The 26,942-nt window shown below is 49.3% G+C and overlaps 11 protein-coding genes across 11 annotated transcripts; 6 read left to right on the top strand and 5 right to left on the bottom strand.

The window, feature by feature from the left end:
* Window positions 1-2,181: 2,181 nt before the first annotated feature.
* Window positions 2,182-3,597, top strand: PENARI_c027G01985 (glycoside hydrolase family 76 protein; the record flags this gene model as incomplete). Its single annotated transcript, XM_022636043.1, has 1 exon — window positions 2,182-3,597. One exon carries the CDS (start codon window positions 2,182-2,184, stop codon window positions 3,595-3,597), a length of 1,416 nt encoding a protein of 471 aa, XP_022484113.1.
* A 966-nt stretch (window positions 3,598-4,563) lies between these two features.
* Window positions 4,564-5,346, top strand: PENARI_c027G00300 (alpha/beta hydrolase; the record flags this gene model as incomplete). The annotated part of the gene is made up of 1 exon (XM_022636022.1): window positions 4,564-5,346. One exon carries the CDS (start codon window positions 4,564-4,566, stop codon window positions 5,344-5,346), a length of 783 nt encoding a protein of 260 aa, XP_022484043.1.
* A 404-nt stretch (window positions 5,347-5,750) lies between these two features.
* Window positions 5,751-6,234, bottom strand: PENARI_c027G03259 (uncharacterized protein; the record flags this gene model as incomplete). Its single annotated transcript, XM_022636056.1, has 3 exons — window positions 5,751-5,878; window positions 5,954-6,138; window positions 6,197-6,234. 3 exons carry the CDS (start codon window positions 6,232-6,234, stop codon window positions 5,751-5,753), a joined length of 351 nt encoding a protein of 116 aa, XP_022484004.1.
* A 1,151-nt stretch (window positions 6,235-7,385) lies between these two features.
* Window positions 7,386-12,166, top strand: PENARI_c027G09064 (uncharacterized protein; the record flags this gene model as incomplete). The annotated part of the gene is made up of 9 exons (XM_022636109.1): window positions 7,386-7,570; window positions 7,629-7,755; window positions 7,808-8,076; window positions 8,133-10,018; window positions 10,081-10,188; window positions 10,820-11,151; window positions 11,219-11,391; window positions 11,465-11,625; window positions 11,706-12,166. The coding sequence occupies 9 exons, from the start codon at window positions 7,386-7,388 to the stop codon at window positions 12,164-12,166; spliced, it is 3,702 nt and encodes a 1,233-aa protein (XP_022484037.1).
* Window positions 12,167-12,339: 173 nt separating this feature from the next.
* Window positions 12,340-12,859, bottom strand: PENARI_c027G12185 (L51/S25/CI-B8 domain-containing protein; the record flags this gene model as incomplete). The annotated part of the gene is made up of 4 exons (XM_022636145.1): window positions 12,340-12,398; window positions 12,482-12,514; window positions 12,604-12,710; window positions 12,774-12,859. The coding sequence occupies 4 exons, from the start codon at window positions 12,857-12,859 to the stop codon at window positions 12,340-12,342; spliced, it is 285 nt and encodes a 94-aa protein (XP_022484067.1).
* A 372-nt stretch (window positions 12,860-13,231) lies between these two features.
* On the top strand, window positions 13,232-14,056 carry PENARI_c027G05160 (mitochondrial pyruvate carrier family protein; the record flags this gene model as incomplete). The annotated part of the gene is made up of 4 exons (XM_022636074.1): window positions 13,232-13,422; window positions 13,496-13,511; window positions 13,654-13,790; window positions 13,852-14,056. 4 exons carry the CDS (start codon window positions 13,232-13,234, stop codon window positions 14,054-14,056), a joined length of 549 nt encoding a protein of 182 aa, XP_022484073.1.
* A 782-nt stretch (window positions 14,057-14,838) lies between these two features.
* On the top strand, window positions 14,839-16,558 carry PENARI_c027G10331 (putative extracellular exo-polygalacturonase; the record flags this gene model as incomplete). The annotated part of the gene is made up of 8 exons (XM_022636124.1): window positions 14,839-15,154; window positions 15,222-15,588; window positions 15,643-15,701; window positions 15,756-15,916; window positions 15,971-16,159; window positions 16,225-16,326; window positions 16,378-16,452; window positions 16,514-16,558. The coding sequence occupies 8 exons, from the start codon at window positions 14,839-14,841 to the stop codon at window positions 16,556-16,558; spliced, it is 1,314 nt and encodes a 437-aa protein (XP_022484060.1).
* A 174-nt stretch (window positions 16,559-16,732) lies between these two features.
* PENARI_c027G01989 (uncharacterized protein) lies at window positions 16,733-18,700 on the bottom strand (the record flags this gene model as incomplete). Its single annotated transcript, XM_022636044.1, has 7 exons — window positions 16,733-16,796; window positions 16,873-17,227; window positions 17,280-17,688; window positions 17,739-17,890; window positions 17,949-18,028; window positions 18,080-18,392; window positions 18,457-18,700. The coding sequence occupies 7 exons, from the start codon at window positions 18,698-18,700 to the stop codon at window positions 16,733-16,735; spliced, it is 1,617 nt and encodes a 538-aa protein (XP_022484114.1).
* A 1,155-nt stretch (window positions 18,701-19,855) lies between these two features.
* PENARI_c027G03346 (putative short chain dehydrogenase/reductase) lies at window positions 19,856-20,860 on the top strand (the record flags this gene model as incomplete). Its single annotated transcript, XM_022636058.1, has 4 exons — window positions 19,856-19,886; window positions 19,953-20,309; window positions 20,367-20,588; window positions 20,640-20,860. The coding sequence occupies 4 exons, from the start codon at window positions 19,856-19,858 to the stop codon at window positions 20,858-20,860; spliced, it is 831 nt and encodes a 276-aa protein (XP_022484045.1).
* Window positions 20,861-21,134: 274 nt separating this feature from the next.
* Window positions 21,135-23,554, bottom strand: PENARI_c027G12549 (uncharacterized protein; the record flags this gene model as incomplete). The annotated part of the gene is made up of 6 exons (XM_022636148.1): window positions 21,135-21,511; window positions 21,569-21,891; window positions 21,956-23,151; window positions 23,210-23,309; window positions 23,364-23,418; window positions 23,467-23,554. 6 exons carry the CDS (start codon window positions 23,552-23,554, stop codon window positions 21,135-21,137), a joined length of 2,139 nt encoding a protein of 712 aa, XP_022484100.1.
* A 338-nt stretch (window positions 23,555-23,892) lies between these two features.
* On the bottom strand, window positions 23,893-25,992 carry PENARI_c027G00487 (flavin-containing monooxygenase; the record flags this gene model as incomplete). The annotated part of the gene is made up of 7 exons (XM_022636024.1): window positions 23,893-24,086; window positions 24,135-24,827; window positions 24,885-24,953; window positions 25,002-25,167; window positions 25,215-25,379; window positions 25,430-25,623; window positions 25,704-25,992. The coding sequence occupies 7 exons, from the start codon at window positions 25,990-25,992 to the stop codon at window positions 23,893-23,895; spliced, it is 1,770 nt and encodes a 589-aa protein (XP_022484108.1).
* Window positions 25,993-26,942: the final 950 nt, after the last annotated feature.

Below are 26,942 nucleotides of genomic sequence, written 5' to 3' on the forward strand. Positions count from 1 at the left end.
CATCGGGACCGAAGAGGCGCAGCACTTAAGCGCCAGCCTAGTGCGTTTAGGGGAGCGATCAGCCAAACAGACACAAACACGAGTCAGTAGAATGCCATTATGACCGACTGTACTGTACCTGGTCAGGCTTTTTACAAACTAATGCCGCCAAGCATTTTTATCACGTCCATTGCATCCCGTCGCGTACACCATATACCCCCCTGCATTTACTCCCTGCGTCATTGGTGATCGATTTGTACTGTTTACGCCGCAGGACGGCCAAATAACATCCGTTCACACAGGATCTTAGCGGGACAAGGATGTTTACGATCTTGTCCAGTCAAGAAAACAAGTTGTTCGTCAGATAATAAGATCAAGGAGATTCCAAAAAGACAGTAGCAGAGATTGATAGGTTGTACACCATAGCTCGAAGAAACTACATACTGTGGTAAACAAAATACTGTAGACCCCCCCATCGCCGGCCGCAAAAGCCTAGCCCTGTGCTGGGACAGCAGCGGGGCAATATGAGACATCACGTGTGATTGGCGAGAGTCGCTTGGGTAAAAGGAGCGCAGGGCACGTAACACGGGTTATAGTGCAAGCTCTTGGCCCAACCGGAGATATTGTAAAACTCATGCGGCTACCTTCCACCGCATTCCTTTCTGCAGCTAGGGGGGAACAGAAATGGCGCCAAAATGGAACCATAGCAGCTCGAGCTTATTCGTGACGTTATTCAAGACGCTGAGCCACACACTCATAGATTGCTACAGTAAAGCTACTCGATGCTATCTGTTTTCAACATATATATGTTAGCTAGAGGATTAGGAAGCTAACAAAATTACTAAAAGTATTTAAACTAGAATAGGATAATTTAACCTATATATAGATTTTAAATAGCAATAGGATTCTTAATACTCCAATCCTTCTACTAAAAGTGATTTTCTTAATATATAAATGTAAGGCAAATATCTATTTGTACTGTTTAATAAACCTCTATAACCACAAGGTTAACCTTGCGAGGTTTAGGGGTTCACCACCTAGGTCTAAGGTTAGGTTAACCGTGGACTCCTGAGGATCGTGCCGCGGTCTACGCATGGCAATGGCCAACTAGAGACGAAGGTGGCAGTAAGGGGGCAGTTTTAGATTTCTCACTCACCGTCTCATTGTTATATAAAGTACAATTTTCACCTGCCAGCTTACAGCCCCGATGACCCAAGTTATCTTTACAGTAACCCATCTGCCGATCCCTCCAAGCGGGGACAGATCAATCAATGAACATGGCCCCTTCATGTATCGTCTCCTAGGATTCCAATAACACCACAGCCTCGGTGCTAGCCATTTCTATTCGCTAAGACCAACGACTACTTTAAATCCTACTGTCTATATACAGCAAGACTTGCGATAGTATATCCTCCAGCATAAGTTCATGGAGATTATTTCTTACCGTTCGAAAATAATATATACAAAATCATGCATTTTCTTATGGCAGTCTCCCAACCGAAAACACCAAATCTAGGACCAATTCCTTCTTCGATTCGATAGCAATGTCCAATCGTGGACCCGCCGCGGCAATTTCGGGTGTTCCTGGAGCCCCAAAGCTTCCGGACCGCTCACAAGGCTGGTCTCTTCCGATTTACATACAGTATGCAACTACATGTACACCTCACGGGCTACACTCACCTAGGCAAAAATAAATGCCAAATCTGAGATCAGGCTAGAGAGCACCCCGTTTCATCCTTCTGTCGACCTTTTTGGCTCAAGCTGGCCAACTCGACCACTCATTTACATGTGTAATCTGACAGCAGACATGACCCCAGTTCTCGGCCCCAAACAGGATCCGCGAGTCTTTTATTAGTCCACGCTTCCCCCCGTATTTTGCCCGATTGGGAGAACCCTGTTCATTTCATTACGCATGAACACTGCCCAGCTTCCAAGAACCCCTCTGGCCCCATTCCTCCTCCTTGGCTCTCGGCGTTTTGCAGCTCATCTTTTGCAATCAATTTCATTTTAAGATCTCGTTCGCACTTGAATCAGTTTGCATCTACTCGGTTATTTATGAGCTCAATTTTCGCATATTTCAATAGTCGCATATTTCAATATTGGCTATCGCCATGAGATATCTACCATGCGGCTCTTTATTCTTTCTCATTTCCACACTGGGGCCACAAGTGACGCAGGCGTCAATCAACCTCGACTTAAATGATGAAGGTATATCAAACCACAACGCTCCTACCAAATTACACATCCAACTATATCCAGCATCTAACTCCACCACCAAACCAAGACTCCATAAAAGCCGCCGCCAAAACCGCCGCAGCCGGCATGCTGAAATACTACACGGGCAACCAACCAGGCGACGTACCAGGCAACATCCCAGACCCCTACTACTGGTGGGAAGCAGGCGCAATGTTCGGCGCAATGGTGGAATACTGGTACTACACCGGCGACGCAAAATGGAACGAAATAACAACCCAAGCCCTTCTCTGGCAAGTAGGCGACGAAAACAATTTCATGCCCCAAAACCAAACCCTCTCCCTTGGAAACGACGATCAAATATTCTGGGGCTTCGCCGCCATGTCCGCCGCCGAACTGAAATATCCCGATCCACCCGCTGATCAACCGCAGTGGCTGGAACTCGCAGAGAATACCTTCAATTCGCAGGCTACGCGTTGGGACACGGCTACCTGTGGGGGTGGATTGCATTGGCAGGCTTTTGAGTATAATGGTGGGTATTCGTATAAGAATACGATTTCGAATGGTGGGTTCTTTAATGTTGCTGCGCGGTTGGCGCGGTATACCGGGAATGAGACGCTCGTTGAATGGGCGGACAAAGTTTGGGATTGGAGTGAGGCTTTGGGGTTGATTAGTGAGGATTATCTTATTCATGATGGTGCGGATAGTGCTGGGAATTGTTCTGAGATTAATTCCCTGCAACACGCGTATCTGCCTGCGGTTTATCTGCATGGGGCTGCGAACATGTATAATATTGTGAGTTGGTCCCCGTGGTACTTACAGGAGATTTTCCTGCTTACTGGATACTCCCAGACCAACGGCTCGGAAATCTGGAAAACGCGCATAGAAGGCATAGTCAAAGGACTGTCAACCTTTTTCCCAAATGGCAAGGGCATAATGGTCGAACCATGCGAAAGAGGCCAATGTGATCTAAACTCGAGGTCTTTCAAGTCCTATCTGGCGCGTTTCATGGCTGCAACTATCCCACTGGCCCCATTCACCAATGAAACATTGTGGTACAAGATCCAAGAATCTTCCAAGGCTGCGGCGGAGCAATGCAATGGACCTGATAACGCTTGTGGGCTGAGATGGACTGAACATACCAAGTATGATGGTTCTACTGGGATCGGTGAGCAGATGGCTGCACTGGAGATCTTCAAGGCGAATTTGGTGCATACTGTCAAGGCGCCTGTGACAGGTAAGACTGGCGGGACTAGTAAAGGCAACTCTGGCGGAGAGAAGGGATCTGGGTCTGGATCTGGAGGGAGGGAGGATATTCGGACGAGGGAGATTACGACTGCTGATAAAGCTGGTGCTGGTATTGTTGCTGCGTTGGCTGTTTTGCTGCCTCTTGGGGGTGCTGCTTTTATAATCATATGGTCATAGCCAGTTGTTAAAATTTTATTCGATGATTAGATTGTGCTTGAAGCATGCCGTTTGTACATATATTCAGTTCGTTTTTGTCACGAGTCTTGGTCGTTTGCATGGTATAGCTTGTATTGAGTACATATATCTTAGATTGTTGGCGACAAGCAGAAGCGACGAATCTTGCCACATGTTGCTTACGTTCAGAAAAAGCGTGTAATTAGAAAAATGCAACCAAAAAGATATTTGTTTGTCATGGCATGCACTGGAAGAGTGATGTCTTGAACTTGAAGCCTTAAATAGTCGACCTACTTCTTACTTAGTTCTCAACGTAGCGGATCCATCATTTTTCTTCCTCTTTTACAGCATCTCTCAACTCATGGAAGAAATTAATAGAAAGGATACTGCGATATCGCAAATTGCACCGATTAATCAACATAACCGTACCCGGCCCCCCACTGGACCATGCGTTGGTACAGAGAAAGCATAGAGGTGTGCTTGTGATAGAGTTCAGCATTGAACCTAGATTGCTCAGAGAGGTGAGACAGGGCGATCCTGTAATGTTGTTTGCCGATGACCTTGGAAGGCAACTTAGTACATCGTTATACGGCGGACAGGTACATTGGGAAGGAATGTCGTAGAGGGTAAGCCTCAGATAGCCAGTCCAGATTAGAGTCCCGGTTCTCGATATGCTTAGTCTCAGTTTTTGACGTAGTGAATGCCTTATCCTTCTTCTTTCTCGCCGGTAATGATACAATTGAACAGTAGCAATTGAGGCTCATTGTTCACACAGACCTGAAAGCGGGGAAATGATTCACAGCCTCATCAACTGACATCTTGGGGGCCTGGGCAACTTATGCTGTCTGACGTGATTTGTTTACCTAAGTTAGATTGAAGCATAAGCAGCCCCAAATTGGCCCATTGTTTATAAACCATGTCAATAACCAGACTTCAACTCACACCCAAACCTCAACGACAAACTGTACTATGGCACCCCTCCCAGAAATCGTCCTCATCCACGGCGCCTGGCATACACCAACAAACTACACAAGCTACACAACCGACCTAAAAAAAGCAGGCTTCACAGTGCACACCCCACACCTCCCAAGCTGCAATGGCACCCGACCCCCAACAGCGACACTCCCAGAAGACGTCCGCCACGTCCGTAGTGTGATCCAAGATCTAGTCGAAGCCAACAAGCGCGTGATAATGATAATGCACTCGTACGGCGGTCTAGTCGGCATATCCGCAGTCCAAGAGCTAGACCTCCCCACCCGCAAAGCGGCCGGCCAACCAGGCGGCGTAATCCACCTACTATATCTATGCGCATATATGCTCATGCCCGGAGCTACAATGTGGAGTATTGTGGAAGAAACAGGCGCTGACAAGATGTGGGCGCAGCTCGTTGACGAGGACGAGGATGGAACTTTCTTCCCGCTTGATCCTGGAATGTTGTTTTTTAGTGGACTTGAGGAGAGTGTGTTTGTTGAGGAGGTCGTTTCGACGCTTGTGAGATTTCCCGTCAAGGCTTTGAGGGAGGGTGCTACGGGTGATGCTTGGAGGAGGGTTCCTGTTACTTTTGTGAAGACGCTTGGGGATTTTGCGGTTCCTGTTGCCGCGCAGGATATTATGTTGGAGAGGGTTCGGGGGGAGGGTGGTGTTGTTAGGGTTGAGGAGTTTGATACTCATCATAGTCCCTGGGTTTCGATGCCGGAGGAGGTTGTGAGGGTTGCTGTGCAGGCTGCGGGTGATGAGAGGAATCCTGAATGATATAAAAGCAGTAATTTGGGGCTTAGTCCCAGGACAGATCCAGATTGAATATGTGAATATGTGAATAGATTGATAGAGCCAGGTTCGCTTTTCGATTATAAGATATTTAAGAGACACAGCTCAAACGTCGGTAATTGTACAGATATGGCCCCATTACGAGGAAGATGCAAAGATGAGGGAAGAGGCAAAAACTTATCATACACCCAATAAGATCATGACATACAGCAGACCTATCCAAGGCTGTGTACCGGATAGCGTGGGAGGTTCGAACTATCGCCACAAACAAAGCAGAAAGACAGCCGCGGAGCAATCGGATCAACGGCAGGAGTGGCGGAGGGTTGGTATCAGAGAAGGATCAAGATTACAGCGTCATTGAGACAGGCAGAGCCGCAATGGACTCGCGATCATTTTTCACCCAGCATCTCCTTGCGCATCTCCTCCCGTTGTGTCCTCGTTTCCTCCTTTGCCTGTGCGCGTTGAGCCTCGATCGCTGCCCGCTTGTTGTCGAGTTCTTCCTGTGCAGCGTACCAGACTAGAATTAAAGATATGTCATTAGTCGGGACTTCTTTAGAGGCATGCCGCTACCACCGAGGAGAGGGTCACATACTGGACTTATCCGACTTGGACCAGTGCTTCAGCTTGTTCACGTAGTCGTCGAATTCCTGGGCGCGGCGCTCCCCCTGTTCGGCACTGCGCTTCTGCAGATCCGGATTGTATCGCTTCCTAAGTTCTTCATCGGAGGGTCGGATGTATTCAACGAAAGCGGGGCCTCCGACAACCATGAGCAGGCCACTGCATTGAGAGGCGGATGTTAGCGCAAGTTTCTGTGACGGTGCAGGGCATCACTGACCCGGCGACAACCTTGGTCCATAACACAGCGCGAGACATTGTGGGTAACTGGAAGCGCGATAGTTGGTTGCCTGTTCCGAGATAGGTACCGGAATTCGGATTGAAAGTCGTGAGATGCCGAGATCATCAACATCATCGCGGATCTCATTTGTTCCCGAGCACCGTGGCGCAGTTGAGGCTAGTTCAGGCTAGTGTGGCGCATATACAACGCTAGTCCCTTTTGAGCAGGTGTTCCTTTCTCCCCACATTCAAGTGACGTTGAACTTGCAACATGTTCGTTAATTGTCCGAGACAACGTGGACCTTGTCTCTATTCTTATATCTACCATGGGAACTTCTATAAACACATTTGAATCATTTGAATCATCCGAATATCCGACAATGCGCCAGCCTTGCCCTGGTGGGAACTGGATCTCATTTTGGTTGGATCAGCATGGTAATTTCGTTTCAGATGCCCCATTTGCCCTAGGGAACAGTGGACCAGATGTTGTCACAGTCCCCTGCAAGTGGGTTTGCATTTCAAGGGCCCAGTATCCAGTCAAATCTCCGAGTTCCATACTCCCTGCAATGCAAACTCCGAAATACAGGTAGAACGTGACGGGAAGACAAAGTCTGCAGGTCCCCCGATCGTCAGGCACTGACGGCTATCTAATATATGGCCCTGACATTACGATGATGTAGAGTGCATATAAATCTTCATATTAAATGGCATATTAATGGTGTGAGCAAAACCATCAGAAGTCCCAAAAAATATATAGAACACCAAAGAGCATTAAGGTATGGATAACGGCTGAAGAGATTTGAAGATTGAAATACCGGCAGGGAGTGGGTCACTTGGTTTTTTGATTTAAAGTCACCTGCCACCGCCCCTAAACCGTTCTGCCCTCCTAACGTATTCGTATTGGTCTCTTTTGATATCCCTTCAGTCCGCCCTACTGTGGCCTCTGACTCTCTCAGGTGCTCAAATCGCGAGCGCACGTGCTGAGTGGCATTGTGATCTGGGTATGAACAATGCGCCGTTATGTGGACACTGCCTAACTGGCTTTGAATATCGTGACATGGACAGGCTAACCGGAAGTTGCAGTAAACCCCTCCTTGCATGCGATCGCCTGGGAAGATTCACACCGCGCCCCTCGGAGACCACTTGAATCTCGACACCTTGTATAGTACGCTCTTCGGTCCCTTGGCGCCATGTCATACCCTCAGCAATCTCCCGCGCAGAGGCCGCCGCCTCTGCGACAATATAACAACGCCCCTCCGCCCTCGGTGGCATTGCCGGGGGGATACTCGCAAGATGGCCCCTATGCAGGCTATGGTGATGGCGGCATGAGCAGTACGGACTATCACAACGCGGATCCAGGCTACGACGATGCAGCGTATAGTTACCGGTCTAATTCTTCGGCTTCGCGACCATATGCACCCCCGCAGTCACAGCCACGGTCGATGCGCCCACCAGGCCCTCCAGGCCCTGGATACGGACGACCACCCGGCCCCGATGACCGGCGAGGCTACCCTCCTGGTCCCGGAGGAAGACCACCACCACAACAACGATCAAGAACCCGTACGTAAATCAGATATAAGGTCTCTCAAATCTACGACTAACAATCGCGCAGCTGGCGGACGACCACCCCCAGGCGCTAGCTTTGACAATCCCTTTCCTTCCTTTCCCCCAGGTGACCCAAGAGGAGATCCTAGAGGAGACCCACGAGACCGAAGACCCCCCAGAGATCCGAGAGACCGCCGCGGTCCGCCTCGAGGCATTGAGAATGGCATGGCTGCGATGGACATCAATGGCAGAGGCCCTCCTCCCCGGCCGCACACTTCAAATTCTAATGGGCGACGCCCGGATATGCGAGGACCGCCTCCGCGCGGACCTCCCCCTGTCAGAGGCCGAGGCGGATACCCGATGGGCCCAGTGCGAGCTGCCAGCTCTGGTAGACCGGACCGCCCTTATATCGATCCTATGGGCCCGCCGATGCATCCGCCAGGACGAAGTGCAACGATGCCGCTTGCGCCAGGTTCTCCAATGGGACCTCCAATCGCTCCGATGTACCCGGGGCAATCGACCTACCAAGAATCCGATTACCCAGCAAGTCCCATTGTCGAACCTCCCATGCGTCCCAATACCGCTGGAAGTATGCGACCTCCGCGATCCCGGGCGCCCAACGATATAGACTCTGGATTGATGATTCCTCCGGAACCCGCCAATCGCGTTTCGTACGCGCCCAAGGACTTCCTGGATAGTTACTACGAGTCTGGTGGTGGCGACGAACCCGATATGCCTAATTTCGATGCTATTCCAGATGCTAAGCAGCATGGACCCATTGATGAGATGGGATTGGACACACCAACAGGTCGGAGACCCGGCCCTGGTCCAAATTCTTCTCCCGGTGGAGAGTACTCTTCATACTCTCCAGGCGCAGATGCTCAGCGCTCTCAATCCCACCCCAATCTCCGACAGGTCGAGGTGAACCAGTTCGAGAATGCGGGATTTCAGTTCGATATTCCGGGAGAAGAGCCTCGTGCTATGGACCACCAAGACCCTGGTTATGGGCCCAATGGCTACGGAGGTCATGGCGATTACTCCCGCGGCCCTGCGCCGGTTCGGATGAACCAACCGGCCTATCCCCCAGAGCAGCCTGATCTGTCAGACCCCCAGCAAAGTCCCGATGCTCTGCCTCACCACCCAGCCCCATTCCGTCCCGGTCATGATGCGGCCTCGAAACCTGCACCGCTTCGCCAGTATAGCGCCCCCGAAGCTGCTCCTCCCCAGTCTGTGCCACAGCCCATTGTGCCAGCTGCAAGTGTCCCAACGCCAGTCACGCAGGAAGAGCTGCAGCGGCTGCAACAACAGGCGCGAGGAAATCCTTCGGACCAAAAGACGCAGCTTCTCCTCGCCAAGAAGTTGGTTGAAGCAGCCACAGTTCTCGTTGAAAACAACAGCCGCCTCGATCCGAAAACCAAGGCCAAGGCTAAGGAGAAGTACATCCTTGATGCCCACAAAATCGTGAAGAAGCTTGTTGCAGCTGGATACTCTGAAGCACAATTCTTTTTGGCTGATTGCTATGGTGAGGGCCTTCTGGGCCTGGAAGTCGACCCTAAAGAAGCGTTCTCGCTCTACCACTCCGCTGCGAAGCAAGGCCACGCTCAGTCTGCATACCGTGTAGCAGTCTGTTGCGAAATTGGCCAAGAAGAAGGCGGCGGTACCAAGCGCGACCCGTTCAAAGCCGTCCAATGGTACAAGCGCGCCGCTGCCCTAGGCGACACACCCGCGATGTACAAAATGGGTATGATCAATCTTAAGGGATTGCTCGGTCAAGCCCGCAACCCTCGGGAGGGTGTCTCCTGGCTCAAGCGGGCAGCAGACCGCGCAGACGAGGAAAACCCACATGCTCTTCACGAGCTCGCTCTCATGTACCTCAACGCTGGCGGCAACGATATAATCGTCCGCGACGAGCAGTACGCCAGCCAGCTCTTCCACCAAGCTGCTGAATTGGGCTACAAGTTCTCCCAGTTCCGTCTCGGCAATGCGTACGAATACGGACTCATGGGATGTCCCGTTGATAATCGCACGAGTATCATCTGGTACACCCGTGCCGCCGCCCAAGGCGAACACCAAAGTGAGCTTGCTCTCAGTGGCTGGTACCTCACCGGATCCGAAGGCATCCTGTCACAAAATGACACCGAGGCCTACCTATGGGCTCGCAAAGCCGCCACCGCCGGTCTCGCAAAGGCAGAGTATGCGATGGGATACTTCACCGAGGTAGGAATCGGCGCTACTGCCAATCTGGACGATGCAAAGCGGTGGTACTGGCGTGCAGCTGGTAAGTTGATATCTCTTCCCTTCACTGTTTTTACTCTAACTAACTGTTCTTTTTCTGTTTAGCCCAAGGATTCCCCAAGGCTCGTGAACGTCTTGAGGATCTCAAGAAGGGCGGAAGCAGGATGCAAAAGACCCGTCTCTCTCGCTCGGCTGTTAACAAGCAGAGTGACGGTGATTGCATCCTCATGTAATACAATGGCGTTGTTCCACTTTCTTTTTGTTTCATTTCCTTACTATACTCTCACATGGCTTGCATGCATGTATGTTCCGCATGATCACTGGCGCTCGAGTGCATTACCCCAGTCAAAGATTAGGGTTTCTCTTCGGCTTTGGGCTGCATGAATCTTTTCTTTTTCTTTCTTCCTTTCTCTTCTTCCTGCCAAGAAGCACTCTTGTTCTGAGTTTAGCTCTTGTCTCCTCTTTTTGCCCTCTCGTTCTCCTTCCCTTATTCTCTTCTTTTCTCTTCCCCTTTTTCTTCTACTACTACTTTTGTTTATGAATGGGACGTGCATGACAGGAACGGACACGACGGAGCCAATATCCCGCTGAAATCCAGCAATTTGCATACATTAATAGATTGTTGACCAATTGATCCAAAAATCCTCCATATCCCACATCCGTAATTCCGTACATCCGTGGCGGGTAGATTCCGCGCTGACACACTGAAATCAGAACGGCTTATGCCATCGGCTCTATGCAGTTCCGACATATCTAAGCAACATTTCCAGTAAATTCCAATGGCGTCAGCCGATTTCATTTCTGCATTTATAACACCCATTTGAAACCCTTAAAAGGTTTACAGGTGCGACAAGCTGGACGTATATGTCTTCCGAAGCCAACCAACAACAATCAAATACAAGTACACCAGTGGCTCGAGATACATTGAATGCAATCAGCGGACGCAAACTCGTTCTCATCTCTCTCCTGACTATCTTCGCTGCTGTGCTTGCCCCCCTATTCTGGGGTGATACCGCCAATCTGTTCGGCATACGACGATTCTTCTCTTCTTCAGCTGCAGCTGCAGCTCCGGGTTCGAGTTCGGCATCTGTAACTACTACGGCGACAGCTAAGGTCTCAACATCTGATACAATGTCTTCATTGAAGACTCCAGTTTATTTCCTTAGCCATGGCGGGGTGAGTACAACACCCCATGTCCAAACTTCAAACCCAAGAAACATATATGTGCTAACATCCCATCCAGCCAAACGTAATGTACGAGGTCGAACACCCAGCCTACCGAAAACTAGCCGAAATCGGACGTGAAATCACCACCAAGGTCAAGCCACGCGCTGTGGTTGTTTTCTCAGCGCATTGGCAGGCTGGTAAGGATACCATCCAGGTTAATACAGCCGAGACCACGGATTTGATATATGAGTATGTACTTGTATTTTCTGACAAGATGTCGATTGTGTTATTGGGATTGTTTGCTGATCTGACTGGGGTTTAGTTTCTACGGATTCCCGAGTCATTACTACAAGGAGAAATATCCCAATTTCGGTAGCAAGGAAGTCGCGGATAAAGTACTCGATTCGCTCAAGGATGCGGGCATTAAAGCGGAGGGTGTGAAGCGTGGACTTGATCATGGTGTTTGGGTTGGTTTCAGGTGTGGTATGTATTCCATTTCCCTACGCAGGGTGCATGTCAAATGAGTGGGATGCAATGGAAATACTAACAAGAACAATGTACAGCCTTCGATCCAGATACAAACCCCCTCAACGTCCCCCTCGTGCAAGTCTCCCTCTTCAACACCGAAGACCCAGACCAGCACTACCGCCTAGGCCAAGCAGTCGCCCGCCTGCGCGAGGAAAACATCCTGATCATCGTATCCGGAATGGCAGTGCACAATCTGCGCGACCTGCGGTTTACATTTGGAAACTCAAAGCCGATGCCATACGCTGTTAGCTTTGATGAGGCGACCAAGGACGCTGTGACGACCGCGCCGGATAAGCGGCAGAAGGCTATGGCGGAGTTGCTGAAACGACCTGATGCGCGCCAGGCTCATCCCTCTTTTGAGCATTTGCTTCCTATTCATATTGGAGCTGGTGCTGCTGGTGAGGATCTGGGTAAGAGGCTGTGGACTTATCCTGAGGGTAGTATGAGCTGGGCACAGTACCGGTTTGGGGAGGTTGAGAATGCTAGTTCATTATGAGAGTGATTCGATAGTTCGAGAAATTGAATAGCATAGAATGTTAGATAGTCTCCGGATTGGAGGAATTGACTTGTTTTGAATGTGAGGGTTCGATTTCATCTATAGGTACAGAAGATGGTGTAAAACGGTAGGAACGCGGTCGGGGCATAAGATAAATCGGTATGGAAAAAAAGCTATGACGACTGCTTCACCAATTGCGTGATGCGATCTTCGATCTGCGCGTCCGTGAGGCCTATGGGGTGCTTGTCAGTATTTGGTTCTGGATCCGAGTCCCGATTCTGACATTGCAGTTTTTGGCGGGGGCACGGTACGTACCGGACAGGGCTTCTTGCTTCTCCTTTCCGAGGGCTGTGAGGAACAAATGGTCCAATTAGCTCAATTCTTCCGTAATTGAATGCCTACATCGCCTTCACGCAGGCGTAGAGGTTTTGGCATACCGTATCGAGCAAACACCCGAGGCTGGGTGCCGGCAGCCTCGCGCATCATGATGGGAGTGTTGGGGTTATGCTTCTTCATGGTCGGGTAGGCGCGGTTCAGGAAAGATCTATCGGCACGGGGTCAATCAATGGACTCGAGAGCCATTCGCTTCGGTCGGGATGGTACGCACCTTGTGGCAGCGCTGGCCTCGGAGGTTTGGCAGAAGAGGAAGCGGAGCTCCTTCAGGCCCTGGGTGAAGACGTACTTGCCAGACATGGTGGGTTGTCAAGTGCGAGAGTCAAGGGTATGAGGTGAGGGAGGAACTGATGCGGTGCATTATTCACGACAGCGGTGATTCGCTGCGCAGAGACGTATCCCGCTAGTCTGCATTGGGCTAGTGGTATCTGGTTACATAAGCAGAACCTCTCAGCGTCATCGCAGCAGCAAAGAAGAGATAATTAATTACTCTCGGTCAATTGCTTAGGAGAAGTTTGAAGAACTTCCGTCTACTGTCCTGTCTATACTCTTGGCTGTTGTGGTGGTGACTTCCTCCATCTGCGATCTCCGACGGAAAACTCCCCCTTCCACCGATTACGGACGTCCATCCTTCTTCCCTCTCACAACCCGGATCACATCACACATATCACCATGTCTTCTCGTGTGGGCCTCCGCTTCCTCAACAACACTCGCTTTGCTTTCCGCAATGCGTCCGGGCCATTCCGCCGGCCGGGTGCCCAGGGCTTCCGCTTCTCGAGCTCCGAAGCCGGTGCCGCAGAGCAGCAGAGCACCTTCCAGCGCATTTGGAACAGCCCTGTCGGTGTGAAGACTGTGCATTTCTGGTAAGTGGATAGCACCAGCGAAGCTTTGGTCTATGTTTTGGGCTACGAATGGATGCTAACGTTGTTATCGCAGGGCTCCCGTTATGAAGGTACGATGACTCGCTTTGCTATCTGATATGCCGCCTCTTTCCTCCCAATACCTCCCACAGATACTATGTCTCCGGAAAATAACTCATATCATTGAGAATTTGGCTATGCTTTATCGATCGCCGTCGCTGACATCTCGAATAGTGGTGCCTCGTCATCGCCGGTATCTCCGACTTCGCCCGTCCCGCTGAGAAGCTCTCCCTCACCCAGAATGCCGCCCTCATGGGTACCGGTGCCATCTGGACTCGCTGGTGCATGATCATCAAGCCCCGCAACGTTCTGTATGTTTGTCCCGACAACGGAATCATTTGGTACAAATGCTAATCCAACATAACTCGACAGGCTTGCCGCCGTCAACTTCTTCCTCGGATGTGTTGGTGCTGTTCAGGTTACCCGTATCTTCCTGTGGCAGCGCAGCCAAGACGGCTCTTCCGCTGAGGCCGCCAAGGAGCTCGAGCAGGAGGCCGTTGCCTCCGTCAAGGCTGTCGCCGACCAGGCTGAGGGTGCCGCTAAGAAGGTTGTCGACAAGGTTGAGAAGTCCACTTAAATATGCACTGGATTTCGTGTTGCAGTGTGAGAGTTTGGAGAGGTGTGCCTGATTGCACTTAGATCGGTATCTATAGAGATTCTTGGCTCGCCGAAGGAAGCTTTGGGCGCATCTTGTGATCGAGCTAGCTCGCTTGGGATGACTGTTGGTTTGCCTCTGGGCTGACACCTGGTCTCTCTATTGTAGCCAATTGTACATATAAAGCATTTTAAGGTGATTGGTTCTGAATCTGATTGAACGGCGGGAAGTTGCGAGACTGCGCATTTCCAAGTAGTCATTTGCCCTTCCTCTGTGAAACATTCTATGATCTCGTTTGCAAGATGAACAGCATCAAGCTAAACCTATAGAATCCACCTCGGACCTGGGGTCCCCAGTATTTACCCGAGATTTTCCTCCCAATCGGGGAAATGGCGCCAAATGTTCCTCCTATCAGATCTGCATAGTCGCTGCATCCACGCAATGCACAGTCCCATAATTCCCAACTAATCCATTAAAGAGACGTCAAGTGACCACACATGCTAGCTTCAATCTCCTTTTTCCCCACATAGAATCAACTCGCTGCTTGTTTCCCCGGACTAAAGCATCCGGTACGAAGTTACCCCACCACAACGCCGCAGGGGGGTTGTTTAGCGTTTTCCGTAGAGTTAGGGCAGAGGACGTCAGGAAATATTTGGTGTTTGAGGTAGTATTAATATTCCTTGGGGACCAACCCCCGGTAGCTCCTGGTACGCAATTGATACGCTTGTCTATCCCATACTATACCTGGCTTTCATTTCATCAATATGAAGGTCACAAATGCCTTGGTACAGGCCATTGGCGTGCTCAGCTCTCTCGGTTCAATAGTAGATGCAAAGGACCACAGTCACTCTCGAACTGATGCATGCCACCCAAATCACCCATTCAAGCCTCTCCCCGCTAGCAATGCCAGAACTAAGACCTGTCATGTAGCCAATCATGGACATGGAAAGGACGATTCTGCCAATGTTCTCGCCGCATTGAAGAAATGCAACAATGGCGGAAAGGTTATTTTTGACGCGGACAAGACTTATACCATTGGAAAAGCGCTTGACATGACTTTCCTCAAGCATGTTGATCTGGGTATGTACTACACGCGGACCCTCATAGCTTATATTTGATGGCCCTCGGCTGACAGAAGGCCAAATAGAAATCCAGGGACATGTTCAATTCACCAATGACACGGATTACTGGCAAGCAAATGCTTTCAAGCAGATCTACCAGAACGCCACGACGTTCTTCCAACTCGGCGGCGAGGATGTCAATATGTATGGCGATGGTACCCTCGATGGAAATGGTCAGGTCTGGTATGATCTGTATGCAAAGGATGCTCTCATCTTGCGTCCAATTCTGATGGGCATCATCGGATTGAAGGGTGGCACCATTGGTCCTCTCAAGCTTCGCTATTCGCCTCAGTGGTACCACTTCGTGGCCAATTCCACTGATGTGCTTTTTGATGGAATTGATATCACGGGATTTAGCAGCAGTAAGAATGTGGCTAAGAATACAGATGGATGGTATGTCAAGTTGGAAATTCTAGTTCCTTGGGTTTTATTAATAGCTGTCATTAGGGATCTTTACCGCTCGTCGAATATTGTCATTCAGAACTCTGTTATTAACAATGGAGATGGTATGTTCAGCCTTTCCCACTATTCATTGCCAACTTGGACTAACCATTTCGAAGACTGCGTCTCTTTCAAGCCCAACAGTACCGAGATTCTAGTTCAGAACCTTCATTGCAACGGTTCTCACGGCATTTCCGTCGGATCTCTCGGTCAATACGAGGGCGAGGTTGATATTGTGCAGAATGTGCTCGTCTACAACATTTCCATGTTCAACGCATCGGTAAGTTCAATCTCTGAAACCACCATCAGCAATAATGTCTAATTTCTTGCGTAGGATGGTGCTCGCATCAAAGTCTGGCCTGGAACTGCCTCTGCGCTCTCAACCGATCTCCAAGGCGGCGGTGGATCAGGTATCGTGAAGAACATTACCTACGACGGAATGACCATCGACAACGTCGACTATGCGATTGAGGTGACTCAATGCTATGGCCAGAAGAACCTCACTCTTTGCAATGAGTTCCCCGTACGTATTCCCTAGATCGTGCCTTTTCTACACTGCGGTAACTGACAAATAACTACTCCATATAGAGCAGCCTCGTCATCGAAGATATCCTCTTCACCAACTTCAATGGCGTGACCTCGGGTAAATATGACCCTAAAGTGGGAACTATTGTCTGCTCGAGCCCGAATGTGAGCATCTTCCATCCCCAGCTATACATTCCAGTATCTGACTTTCTACAGGTTTGCTCGGATATCAAGGCAACCAACATCGATGTTACTAGCCCTGATGGGGATGACCAGTTTACATGCACAAATGTATGTTTTCCATTAATCTATAACTGCCCATAAAAGCTTGCTGACAATCTTCTTCTTACAGGTCGATGATAGCTTATTGGATGTGAACTGTGCTACTTCCTCTTAGAGACTTTGATGAATATAATCTTGATTGGATTACTGTTAGATAGGATTGCCAAGAAGACGTGCTAAGGTCTAAATTACCCCATAGTATATGTACTCGTCAAGGGAGATATATATTGGTGTAGTGTACTGCCTAAGAGAGCAAACAAGTTTCTACAAATACCAGTGTGGTTTCCTCTCACAACCTATCCGCAAATCCATGTCGGTGGACCCAGCTTCGAGCACGTTTCCCGTAGATATACCTGCAGCCAAATCATGAGCATCAGCAGCACATATGGTAGACACCATCCTCAAAAAAAGGCCGAACGTCAAACTTACATGGGTATGGTAAAAAGCGTGACACCCATAGTGATTCCACCGATAGTAAAGAAGCAGTTCCTAATACCTTGTTGGCCAAGCCAGTCATTGATATAGAAAGATAACCCAAATGCGAACAGATTCTTGACAAAGTTCATCACAGCAAATGCTTCTCCGGCTTTTTCTCTGTGGCAGTCCACGATGTATGTAACAACACCAGTAGTCCCAAGCTGAACACCGAAGTTGATCAGCCCGAGACATACTATAACAGGCACTGCCCATGGATCTTGAGCGTATGCGGATTGACCCCATGCAAAGAAGCCTGTTGACGTAAATAAGAGATATGTCACCATAATAGGGAGACGGAACTCAGGTTCTAATTTAACAATATCTCAGTCAATGTAAAGCGCAGGAAGCAAAACACATACCAAATATGCCCCTATTCATTTTCGACATCCTGGTAACTACGCCATCAATAAGTCGACCTGCCACAATCGTTCCCAGAACGGACGCAACAAAGGAGGCCATGTTTGTTGCTCCCACAGCCCCAACGGAGAAGTTGTATGGAGGCGCAGAAAATATCTGTGATAGAGTGAGAGAAATGGCAACGAGCCATGAAATACAAATCGTGAATAGAATCGTTGCCCAGAGTACGGCAGGAGAAGCCAGCAGATAGAATGGCCTGACAAGGGTATTCCAAAATGAAATTGGGTTTATGTAGCCGCTATAGGGGAGAAGCTCTTCAGACCAGGGGGTGCTGGGCTCGGATTCTTGCGTAGAGTCGGGTCCGGATACGTGCTCAAGTTGTTCAATGTTCTCCTTGCCCTCGATTGTAACCTGAAACTCCCAATTAATGAGATGCAATGCCCGAAAACGTGGGAACTTACAGTCTCATTGCCAGTGTCAATATTCAAAGCATTTCTTCCTGCATATGCCGACTCTGGCATCCAGAAAAAGATCATGATAAACGCCAGCCCGAACGCACCGCCCATCGCATGTAGAGCAATGCGATATGAGCCGTACTCGATAATACCTCCAGCTTTTTGGTTCCATATCAGTCAATGTAGAAGCAATATTGAACCATGGAGACCCCTCACCAATCGGGACAGCAAGATTGATTCCACCCAGAACACCAAGGTTAAAAATGGCTGTTCGGAAGCCTCGTTCGTGCACAAACCTAACAAACCATTAGGTACGCGGCACCAGATCATACCGGGTGTACCCTTACCAGATGTCTGCAATTGAAGCAGGAATCAATGCCTCCATTGGTGCCATACATAAACCACAAACAACCCGAGCTGCAACAAGAGACGGAAAGCTCTTCGCCTCAGCAGCCCAGAAACAGGAAACCATAAGGCCGATTGTGGTACCGAGGTAGACTGGTCGCTTGCCATATTTGACGGCGAGAGAGTTGAACAGAAGACTGCCGATTGCGACAGCGGCAATCGTTCCGCCTTGGACACCAGACACGAATGTTGTCAACGGGACATCAAATTCTTTAGCAAGGGGAACAAATGCAGCTCCCAGAAGGGGGCCAACGGCTACATAGTGGGAGTATTAGTTTTGGACGTATAGCAAACAAAGTAAATGGTCCCTGTGTCCTACCTCCAACACAACCACAACTCCACCCATAGGTAATTGTGAACAACTCTTTCTTTTTCCGAGGCCAGTTGTATGGGTCTTTTGACGAGTCGGAGGGTTGAGGCACAAGTACAATTTGGCCAGTTGGGTCATGTTTGAGGAGACTGGGATGGATGCCTGGGTAATTCGTGGAGCCTTGGAGATCGTTTAATGGAGCTGTTCCGGGGACATGCTCCAGTTTGCCATCGTCAAGGATGCCAAGCGGCATTTTGAGAATGAGATTACAGTTCTGTAGGTACAATCTTGCCTGAGATTGAGACGCGGAAAGAAGAAAGATGTGTATGAGTTCAGTACTGAATCGCCTTTCCAAAGCGCAGGCAAATGATGGCAAATAAAGGACGATCAATGGTCGTTATAACTTATCAGACTTTCTCTTGGGTGGACTAGTAACTTGCAGACACGGAATGAAAGAGCTGCAATCCAAGATGGGGCTTGCCCCATCATGCAGACTCCGCTTGAAATCCGGGGTTCCCCACGGGGCTTTTCCGAATGTAATCGGGTCGATGGTTGAGCCCACTTGCTGGATGCGTGGCAAGCGTGGTCGGCTTTTTGTGTCCAGAAAGCTGTCTGAACCCACGTTGGGCAAAGCGGCCTTGAGATTACATTAAGTTAATCTCTGCAATAATTTTGTCATCAGTCCCAGGAGATAGAGGTGACATGATTGACGCATTGTGCTGTCATATTGCAGGATTAGCCTGATTGAAAAGCCTCGGGTTACTCAACAGCGAATAAGTTTATTCAATGGCCAGCGAATGGCAATGGAAGGTTGATCCATACTTCTTACGAGCCTTGGCCTGATAAACGGCAGTTGGACCGAACCGAAAATAGGCCTTCGGCATGAGGACATGATATTCCTCAGCCGAGAGCAAGCTATTCGGATGATTACTGAAAAGAATAGGCCAAGGTTTCCTGCAATGGACTGTAAACTACTCTTTTTGTATAGTCCGATGCAGCTCAAGCTCTAGATAGAGATGCGTTTCCAAAGAACAGAAAGATGCAATCCACAAGTCCGCTCCTCATATTCCGAGCGTTGAATATGCAGGATCTCTAATTCCGCGATTTTGGCCTGCATGCGGGGTTGATGCAGCACTAAAGCAAGAAATCCGGCCGAGGGACGTTGGTAATCATTAGTAAAAGGATCAACCCTTCGATACGAGGACTCGGAGTGTATCTCTCATAGGTACATTTGTAAGTGCGTAATCCTGGATTAAGCCGGCCGGAAATCCCCCGGCTCCCCACAATGTGGGGAATGCGAGGGGTAAGTAGGGAAACTCAAAGGATTTCGGGTATTGAGTATCTGCATAAGGTACAGGTCATCAGGTCTTTGCCTGAAACTGTAGCCCGAAGATTGATTTCGTACAATATGACACCCAGCAGAAGCATTATTGTCACCGGTAAGTAGCATGATAGCCATAACACAGTCATTAAACACCAAAACCCTCGACTAATACAGCAATTAGGCGGTGCCTCGGGAATTGGCCTAGGTATAACCAAGCACTTTATCACAGAGCCAAATACGCACATAACAATTCTCGATATCAACCCCACAACTGGCGCACAGACGCTCGAGGACCTTCGCGCAGAATTTACATCTGCCAATATCTCATTCGAGCAATGTGATGTCTCATCCTGGGAAAGCCAAGCTGAAGTATTCCAGAAGGTCTTTGCCCAACAAGGCCGGATCGATATTGTATTCGCCAATGCCGGTATAACAGAAAAGGGGACATTGCTACCCGAGAAGCACGGAGACGCAAATCAGGGCCCTTGTAAACCAGACTTGTCCACATTGAATGTGAATCTTGTTGGGGTTTTATATTGTGTGTAAACCCTCACCCCAAAGGTATTAATATATTAATGCTAACAAACGCTAATAGCTATCAAGCTCGCGACACACTACATGTCTCGCAATACCGACACCGCAACCAAATCTAAAGGGCTGATTGTTTGCACAGCCTCGAATGCCGGTTTATACCCATTTGCAATGGCGCCGATGTACGCAGCAACAAAGTCAGGTGTTATAGGGCTAGTGAGATCCCTCGCAAAGCCTCTAGAATTGGAGAAAATCCAAATTAATGCACTGGCACCGGCTGTTATTGGTATGTTTGGACACAAAATATGAGGACAGTGAAATGTACTGACAGCAGCAGAAACGAACATCGCACCAGACAGTGCCCTGTTCAAGTCCATGATTCTGACACCGATGTCGACGGCCACGAATGCCGTTGCTCAATTTGTAGCAGATACATCGCTGACGGGTCGAGTGGCTGAGTTACATGGGGATCATGTTACTTTTGCAGAGCCACCGGCGTATGTGGATGAGGATACTGGGAAGAATATCGCTATGTTTTCTAGCTTGGGATATGCATGAGGATTTTATAGAAGAGCCGTAGTATTCGGGCATAAATACAAAATGATATTATTGACTGACGCCCCAGACCTTGTAGTTTCAAATTATATAGTAACTAAGTCAGAAAGAAACCCATATGAAACCTAAGAACACGAACGCCCCAGGATATATCAACGCTGCGTCCATACCAATCCAATCCAAATAAGCCACCATCGTAAATGCAATAAAAGAACGCCTCCAACCTGTGCATCCATGTCTATCATGTATACATTTCTTTGAAAGAAACCACCTACCACTATACTTCGTCTTGGTCGTCGCGCAGCAAAACCTTCAGCTTCTCCAACTTATCCTCACAATTGACTTCCATTTGCATAACCACATCCACGGCATCCTTTTTAGTGATCAGCATCTGTGATACCAGCCAGAAATTGTAAGCGTTTTTGTAAAAGCCCATCAAAGCCCATTCCTCAGGCGAGACCCGGTTGGTAAGTACAACCCAGTGTTCGTGCCACCGACTAAGGGCGGCCCGGATAGCTGTGAGGATGGAATCTTCCGGGATCGGACTGTTGTCACGAGGGCTCAAAGTGGTATCCTGTGTAGACTTCTTGACATGGCCCATTCGTATAAAGGGCCCTAAGAGTGTCATGTGCGTGTTGATGAAAGAGTAAAGCACTAGGGACAAGTCAGCAAGTGAAATCTCAAACGGAGTTGATGGATGCAATGACATACTATGTATTAATAAAAACATGTCTAAAACACTGAGATCCGGGATGCTCAATTGGTGCGATCGAGATTGATCTTGGGACGTCTCTTGGGGAGACATGTACTGATGGGCTGTACCGTAAGTTGTCCCTTGGAACAAACTTTGGAAAGCACCAAGCAGGGTAAGTTCACGGGAAAAGCGAAAGTCTGGCGCCGTAAATGGATGCTCAGAGCGAAAGAGAGGTTCATGACAGGGTAAGTCGCATTCCATCTCGGTGTGCGTGATGCGACAAGGATAGTTCTGGTAAAAGAAGAAGGCAGAATCGAGAAGTGCGATGATGCAGATAGTCCTAAGAGGTTTTAGTAAGGGAAGTACATGTAGCCCCCGTGGCCCTGGGCGGCAGGGATACGAACCGAATGCGGCACTCTTTCTGAATCCATAAATGTTCTGCGACTTGATCGGCCGGATCATGTCGGGTCTTCGTCAACTCCATTCGACGAGCAACTTTAACAACTTCGGTGAATCGGGTTTCCAATGCGCGATATCGCGCTTCCCGATTTCCCGCCCAATACTGGACGGTGAGAATAATGACACCGGCCAGGAAATTTTGGAACTTGGTCCAGTCGTTTGTTTCCCCGTCGTGGCACCGATTGCCTGAGAAAACTGTGCTCACCTCGCACTCTGCCGAGAAGACATCACTTGAGAATATAAAAAGCTCCACGAAGTCGAGGACCCTTTTGGCAATATAGGACTCCCTCTCGTCGCTGTACATAGCACCCATAAAGACTACTCCGGCCAATAAGGGCAACGGAGCCGTCTCCGGGTCGAACGAAGAGTGAACGTACGCACAGCTCGGCTGCCAGTATTTGAAATAGAGGAAGATGCATTTGCGAATGCGTGCCGTCGTCAAGAAACAGTTAAAGTTTGCAGTGAGTTCTGCTTGCGCCTTGGCATCGAGTGGAGCCTGCCATGCTCGTGCCAATATCGCCTGTATCAATGCCGTAGCAAACGGTCGTTCCGGCTCGAATAGGGGTTGATCACCCTGTAGAGCGAGACCAGAAGTTGCTTGTGGAGGGACGACACCTTCATAGTTGATTCCATCAGCGCTATATGAATCATGTGTCGGCTTCACCCCATCCGCGAAGGGAACGTTCAAGAAATCCAGAAAGATATCTGGAAAAGAGAGCGGTATGGCAGGGTCGGCATTGACGAATCCAGAAGCATACTCCGGTCGCTCGTTCTCAATGTATGGAAACCCAGTCCTTTGCGCTTCTTCCATATCGACGCGATGATGATAGTTTAGGCTTCGTGCCCGATCGCTGCGTGGTGGAAGTCGAAAGTTCTCCGTGAAGCTGTCCGTGCCACCATTGAGTAGGAACTTAATCGATCCGCGGTCCGATGATGGTGCTTCATAAATCTGGGGTTTCACTGGTGGACCTGCATGGATCGGAAATGTTTCTTGTTGCAGCCCCATCGGCGCAACACTTGTATCCTCCTCGATCTCAGGAAGACTCGGTCCGGCAGTTCGCTCATTGTTGCACGCTAGGTTTCGTTTTTGGCACGATCCGCAGGGGCTTTGTCCGTCGCATCGTAATTTCATGGAAGTACACTTATGGAAGCAAAGGAGTCAGTTAATAGGGTTGAGTGTGATCGGATTGTAAACCCACCGATTGACATGCATGTCGCCGTCTACCCCTCTGGCCCGTTTCGGGGATCTGTCGGTCCCCGCGTCTGGCGCAATCCGTGTAATGGTCGCGAAGATTGTCACTAGAATGCCGAGGTTAGTGGGCCTGCTGTCCGTCCCCTGACAATCTAACTAACCAACGTGCGAACGAGTCATTGCAGAAAATGCAGGAGTAGGGCTTCTGTCCGGAATCTGTTGAGGGTCAGTACGGTAGGCTTAACTGCAGTGCGGGGCACATACGGCGCAAATGGTGCCGCTTGAGGTGATCAATCCTGGTAAAGCCTCGCTGACAGATATTGCAGCGAAAGTGCTTGTCTGTCGGCTTCATGATGGGACATCGGAAAGAGTCCGGGGTAGCAAGAGGTTGGAGTCTGGGGAGAGGTGAAAAGTCGAGTATGTGTATTGTCATGGTATTGGGGACAAGGTACCTGTGGGCCTGCAGATGGTGCGAGGAGGTACTTGCAAATATTACCAATATGGTATGGTATGGTCACGACCGTGATATCCGCTTCCCGTCAAACTTCCCTACTTATCAACCACTTCTTCACCTCTCGTTCACCTATTCCTTCTCTACAAGTTAGTGGTTTATTGCACTTTCAAGCGTCATTCAGTATTTGATAAGTGGCATTGACTCTTATACTGTATCCTGGCTTTATCGCCCCCAAACTATGAGTGGACCCCAGCTGGAAGAGGAAAGTCGATCTGCTCATCGTCCAGGTAATCTACGTTGATCATATTGTTCTTCTCGTTCTCCGTCCAGCCATCTCCAAGCCAAGCGGAGGCATTGTCATCGACATACTCATATTCAAAGTCCTCCCATCGGGGGTGAGCGAATGCCTGGATCGAGTGCAGTGATGAACCTGCAATGAGTTAGCCCCGCCCAGTCAAGGTGGCTGAAGAGCACGTACCTGGCCAGAGAGCTGTCACCCGACCATCATCAGTACCCCCTTTATACCAGCTGCGACACTTGCCGCTGAATACCGTGCCCGAAAAATACTGATCGCAGTACTTGGTAAAACGCTGGACTGCCTCTCGGCGGACACTCATGGCCCGAATATGGTCCCTCTGCATCTTGAGCACGCATTCGGTGAAGTAATCCACTGACTTCTCGATCACGACCAGAAGGTTTCCCTCGCCTAAGCCCGCATTAGGGCCGAGAGAAATGAAATAATTTGGGAATCCATCGGTCGCGACTGATAGATAGTTCTCGGGTGTTTCCTTCCACCGTTCCGACAGAGTAATACCTCCCCGGCCTTTGATTGTGAAACGGGGAGTACAGGAGGTATCAAATCCTGTCGCACAGACGAGCATATCAACCGGTCGATGTTGTCCATCCGCAGTCACTATCCCGGTTTCGTCTACCTTGATAATATTTGATGTGACAATGTCAACCTTATCATCTGTCAGGGCTTCTAGATACCCTGGCCCGGGGGTAAGACGACGGCACGCCGGCGGGAAAGCAGGGATGAGCTCGTCTGCTAGCTCAGGCTTATTGGCCAGACGCCGCTTCATATTCTGAACGAACATCTCTTGCGCGCCGATCTGCATCGGATTTCCATTAAGAGTGGCTCCATGAATAGACTGCAGTTCGAGTTCGACGGCTATTCCAAATGTTAGCTACCTGCCCCTATACCATGTCTCCAAAAGTTTATGCATACCTTTGCGGAATTTCTGATACGCCTGATGATCCTTCTTGAACGTTGCAATCTCTTCGGGGGTAAAGGAAACTGCATCTTGTCAGAACCAACCTATGACGGTCTATCCGTCGATCTTACAGTTCTCCAGGCCCGTTCCCCGCTTGTCAATTTCTTCTCGTGCAAATGTTGGCGAGAGCCATGTTCGACTCCGCACGTAATGGTCAATGTGAGGTACATCAGGCAATAGTGCAGGAACAATTTGGATACCACTGGACCCATTACCGACGACTGCGACACGTTGACCCTAGCAAGTTCTTAGCGACCCCGCGTGCCATAAGAAGGGTCACATACCTTGTAATCATAGCTCTCATCCCAAGTGGCACTGTGCATCAACTTGCCCTTGAAGTCATGAAGACCGGGAATACTGGGCCACTTCCAGGCATTCAATGCACCCGTTGCCTGGATCAAAATATCACACCGATCTGTATATGTGGCCGAGCTATCGACATCTTGGATCTAGAGATCAAATCAGCATCTAAACTGGCATCTAGAGACAATCCCACTACCTGCAAATTCCACTTTGAATGTTCTTCATCCCACTCAGCTTCTGAGATCTGCTGTTTTAACTTGATATATTTCATGCATCCATACTTCTCGGCAACGCGCTTCCAGTACTGGTGGATCTCGAGGGCTCCGGCATAAAAGGTAGACCATTCCTTATTCGGCTCGAAGGTGGCTTGGTATGTATGTGCTGGGATATCTACATGACACGCGCTTTGTCAGTTAAGGTGTTCCAACAATGCAAGTAGCTGCACGGAGCTTCATTTCTATTGCACTCACCACAGGCGCACCCCGGATATCGGTTCTCGAACCATGTGCCTCCAATATCTGCGTTTTTCTCATATATGCAGAGCTCGATGTTCGGGATCCTTTGAGCGAATCGAATGCATGCAAGAATTCCAGAGATACCAGCGCCAATGACGACTACTCTCAGTGGACGAGCTTCATCGATAGACCGATCTTGCACAACCCATTGTGAGGCTTGACTAGCCGACCGTTGTGTCTCCTGGGATGATGTCTTGACGGGCTCGGAGTCCGCACCAAAGACGTTTGAAAGCCGCCAGAACATTATGCCAACTTGAGGGCAAGTATGGACAAAGCAACAATGAGAAGGCGCCGAATGGAAGGTTGTTCCGGAGATTAAATTTGACGGGGCTCCTTTTCTCTGTAATTCTTCTACGATAACTGCAACTAGGGGGTTCTTAGTACTTATTATATCCCTCCATCACCCTCAGCCGGTCTCCTCGGCAATTAGCTGGCGGAAGCTTGCCACCAATGCCGTTGAGACTGCCCATATAATGGAGACTCTTTGGCAAGACTACTTGGACCGTATTGGCAATCAAGAACGCCACTACTGCCGGATATATGCCTGATTCATGTAATCCAAACTGATTCGGCCATCGTCTAATAAGTGGGGACGCGGGTGGAAGTGTATTGATGTCAGTGGGCCGGAAATCCCCCAGACCCAACACCCACAACGGGAAAGCGGCGCTGGGGTCTCCGCAGTTCCATACTTTGACTGAGCTTGCGGGATTAACCACATTTTTGAGCAGTCTGATCACCTCGTATTGAGCAGTATATTGGCCAGATTTTCAACTTCAATGGCGTTTCTTCGGTTATCCGGGAATACAGGAGAGGGGGTAACACATAGGAAACTTTGTGCCACATTTTTGGCCTATCCTATGAGATCTGATTCCATCTTCGATAGAGTGTTATTGCACAGGTCCAAGCTGCGAGGCGGAATTACACCGTTGGTCTTCGAGCCGAGGAAAGTTCGAGGCATGAGCAGTAACCGAGGAATATCCGGAGCAATATGCCCCGAAGCCACTCATAGTATTTAGATATTATGGTTCATACGCATTTGCATAGTTAAGCGATATAAGACATTTGGGCAAAGGAGCACGGACTTAGCAGTGAGAATTGTCACTTCATTGGTCAGTCACCATATTGATAGCTTTAGTTAGCTGTAGAGTGATATACATCATGGACTGTTCACTTTGAGATCTTTTAACATTTCGG

The sequence above is a fragment of the Penicillium arizonense genome (assembly GCF_001773325.1).
Source record: "Penicillium arizonense strain CBS 141311 chromosome Unknown PENARI_contig027, whole genome shotgun sequence".
Lineage (NCBI taxonomy): Eukaryota > Fungi > Ascomycota > Eurotiomycetes > Eurotiales > Aspergillaceae > Penicillium > Penicillium arizonense.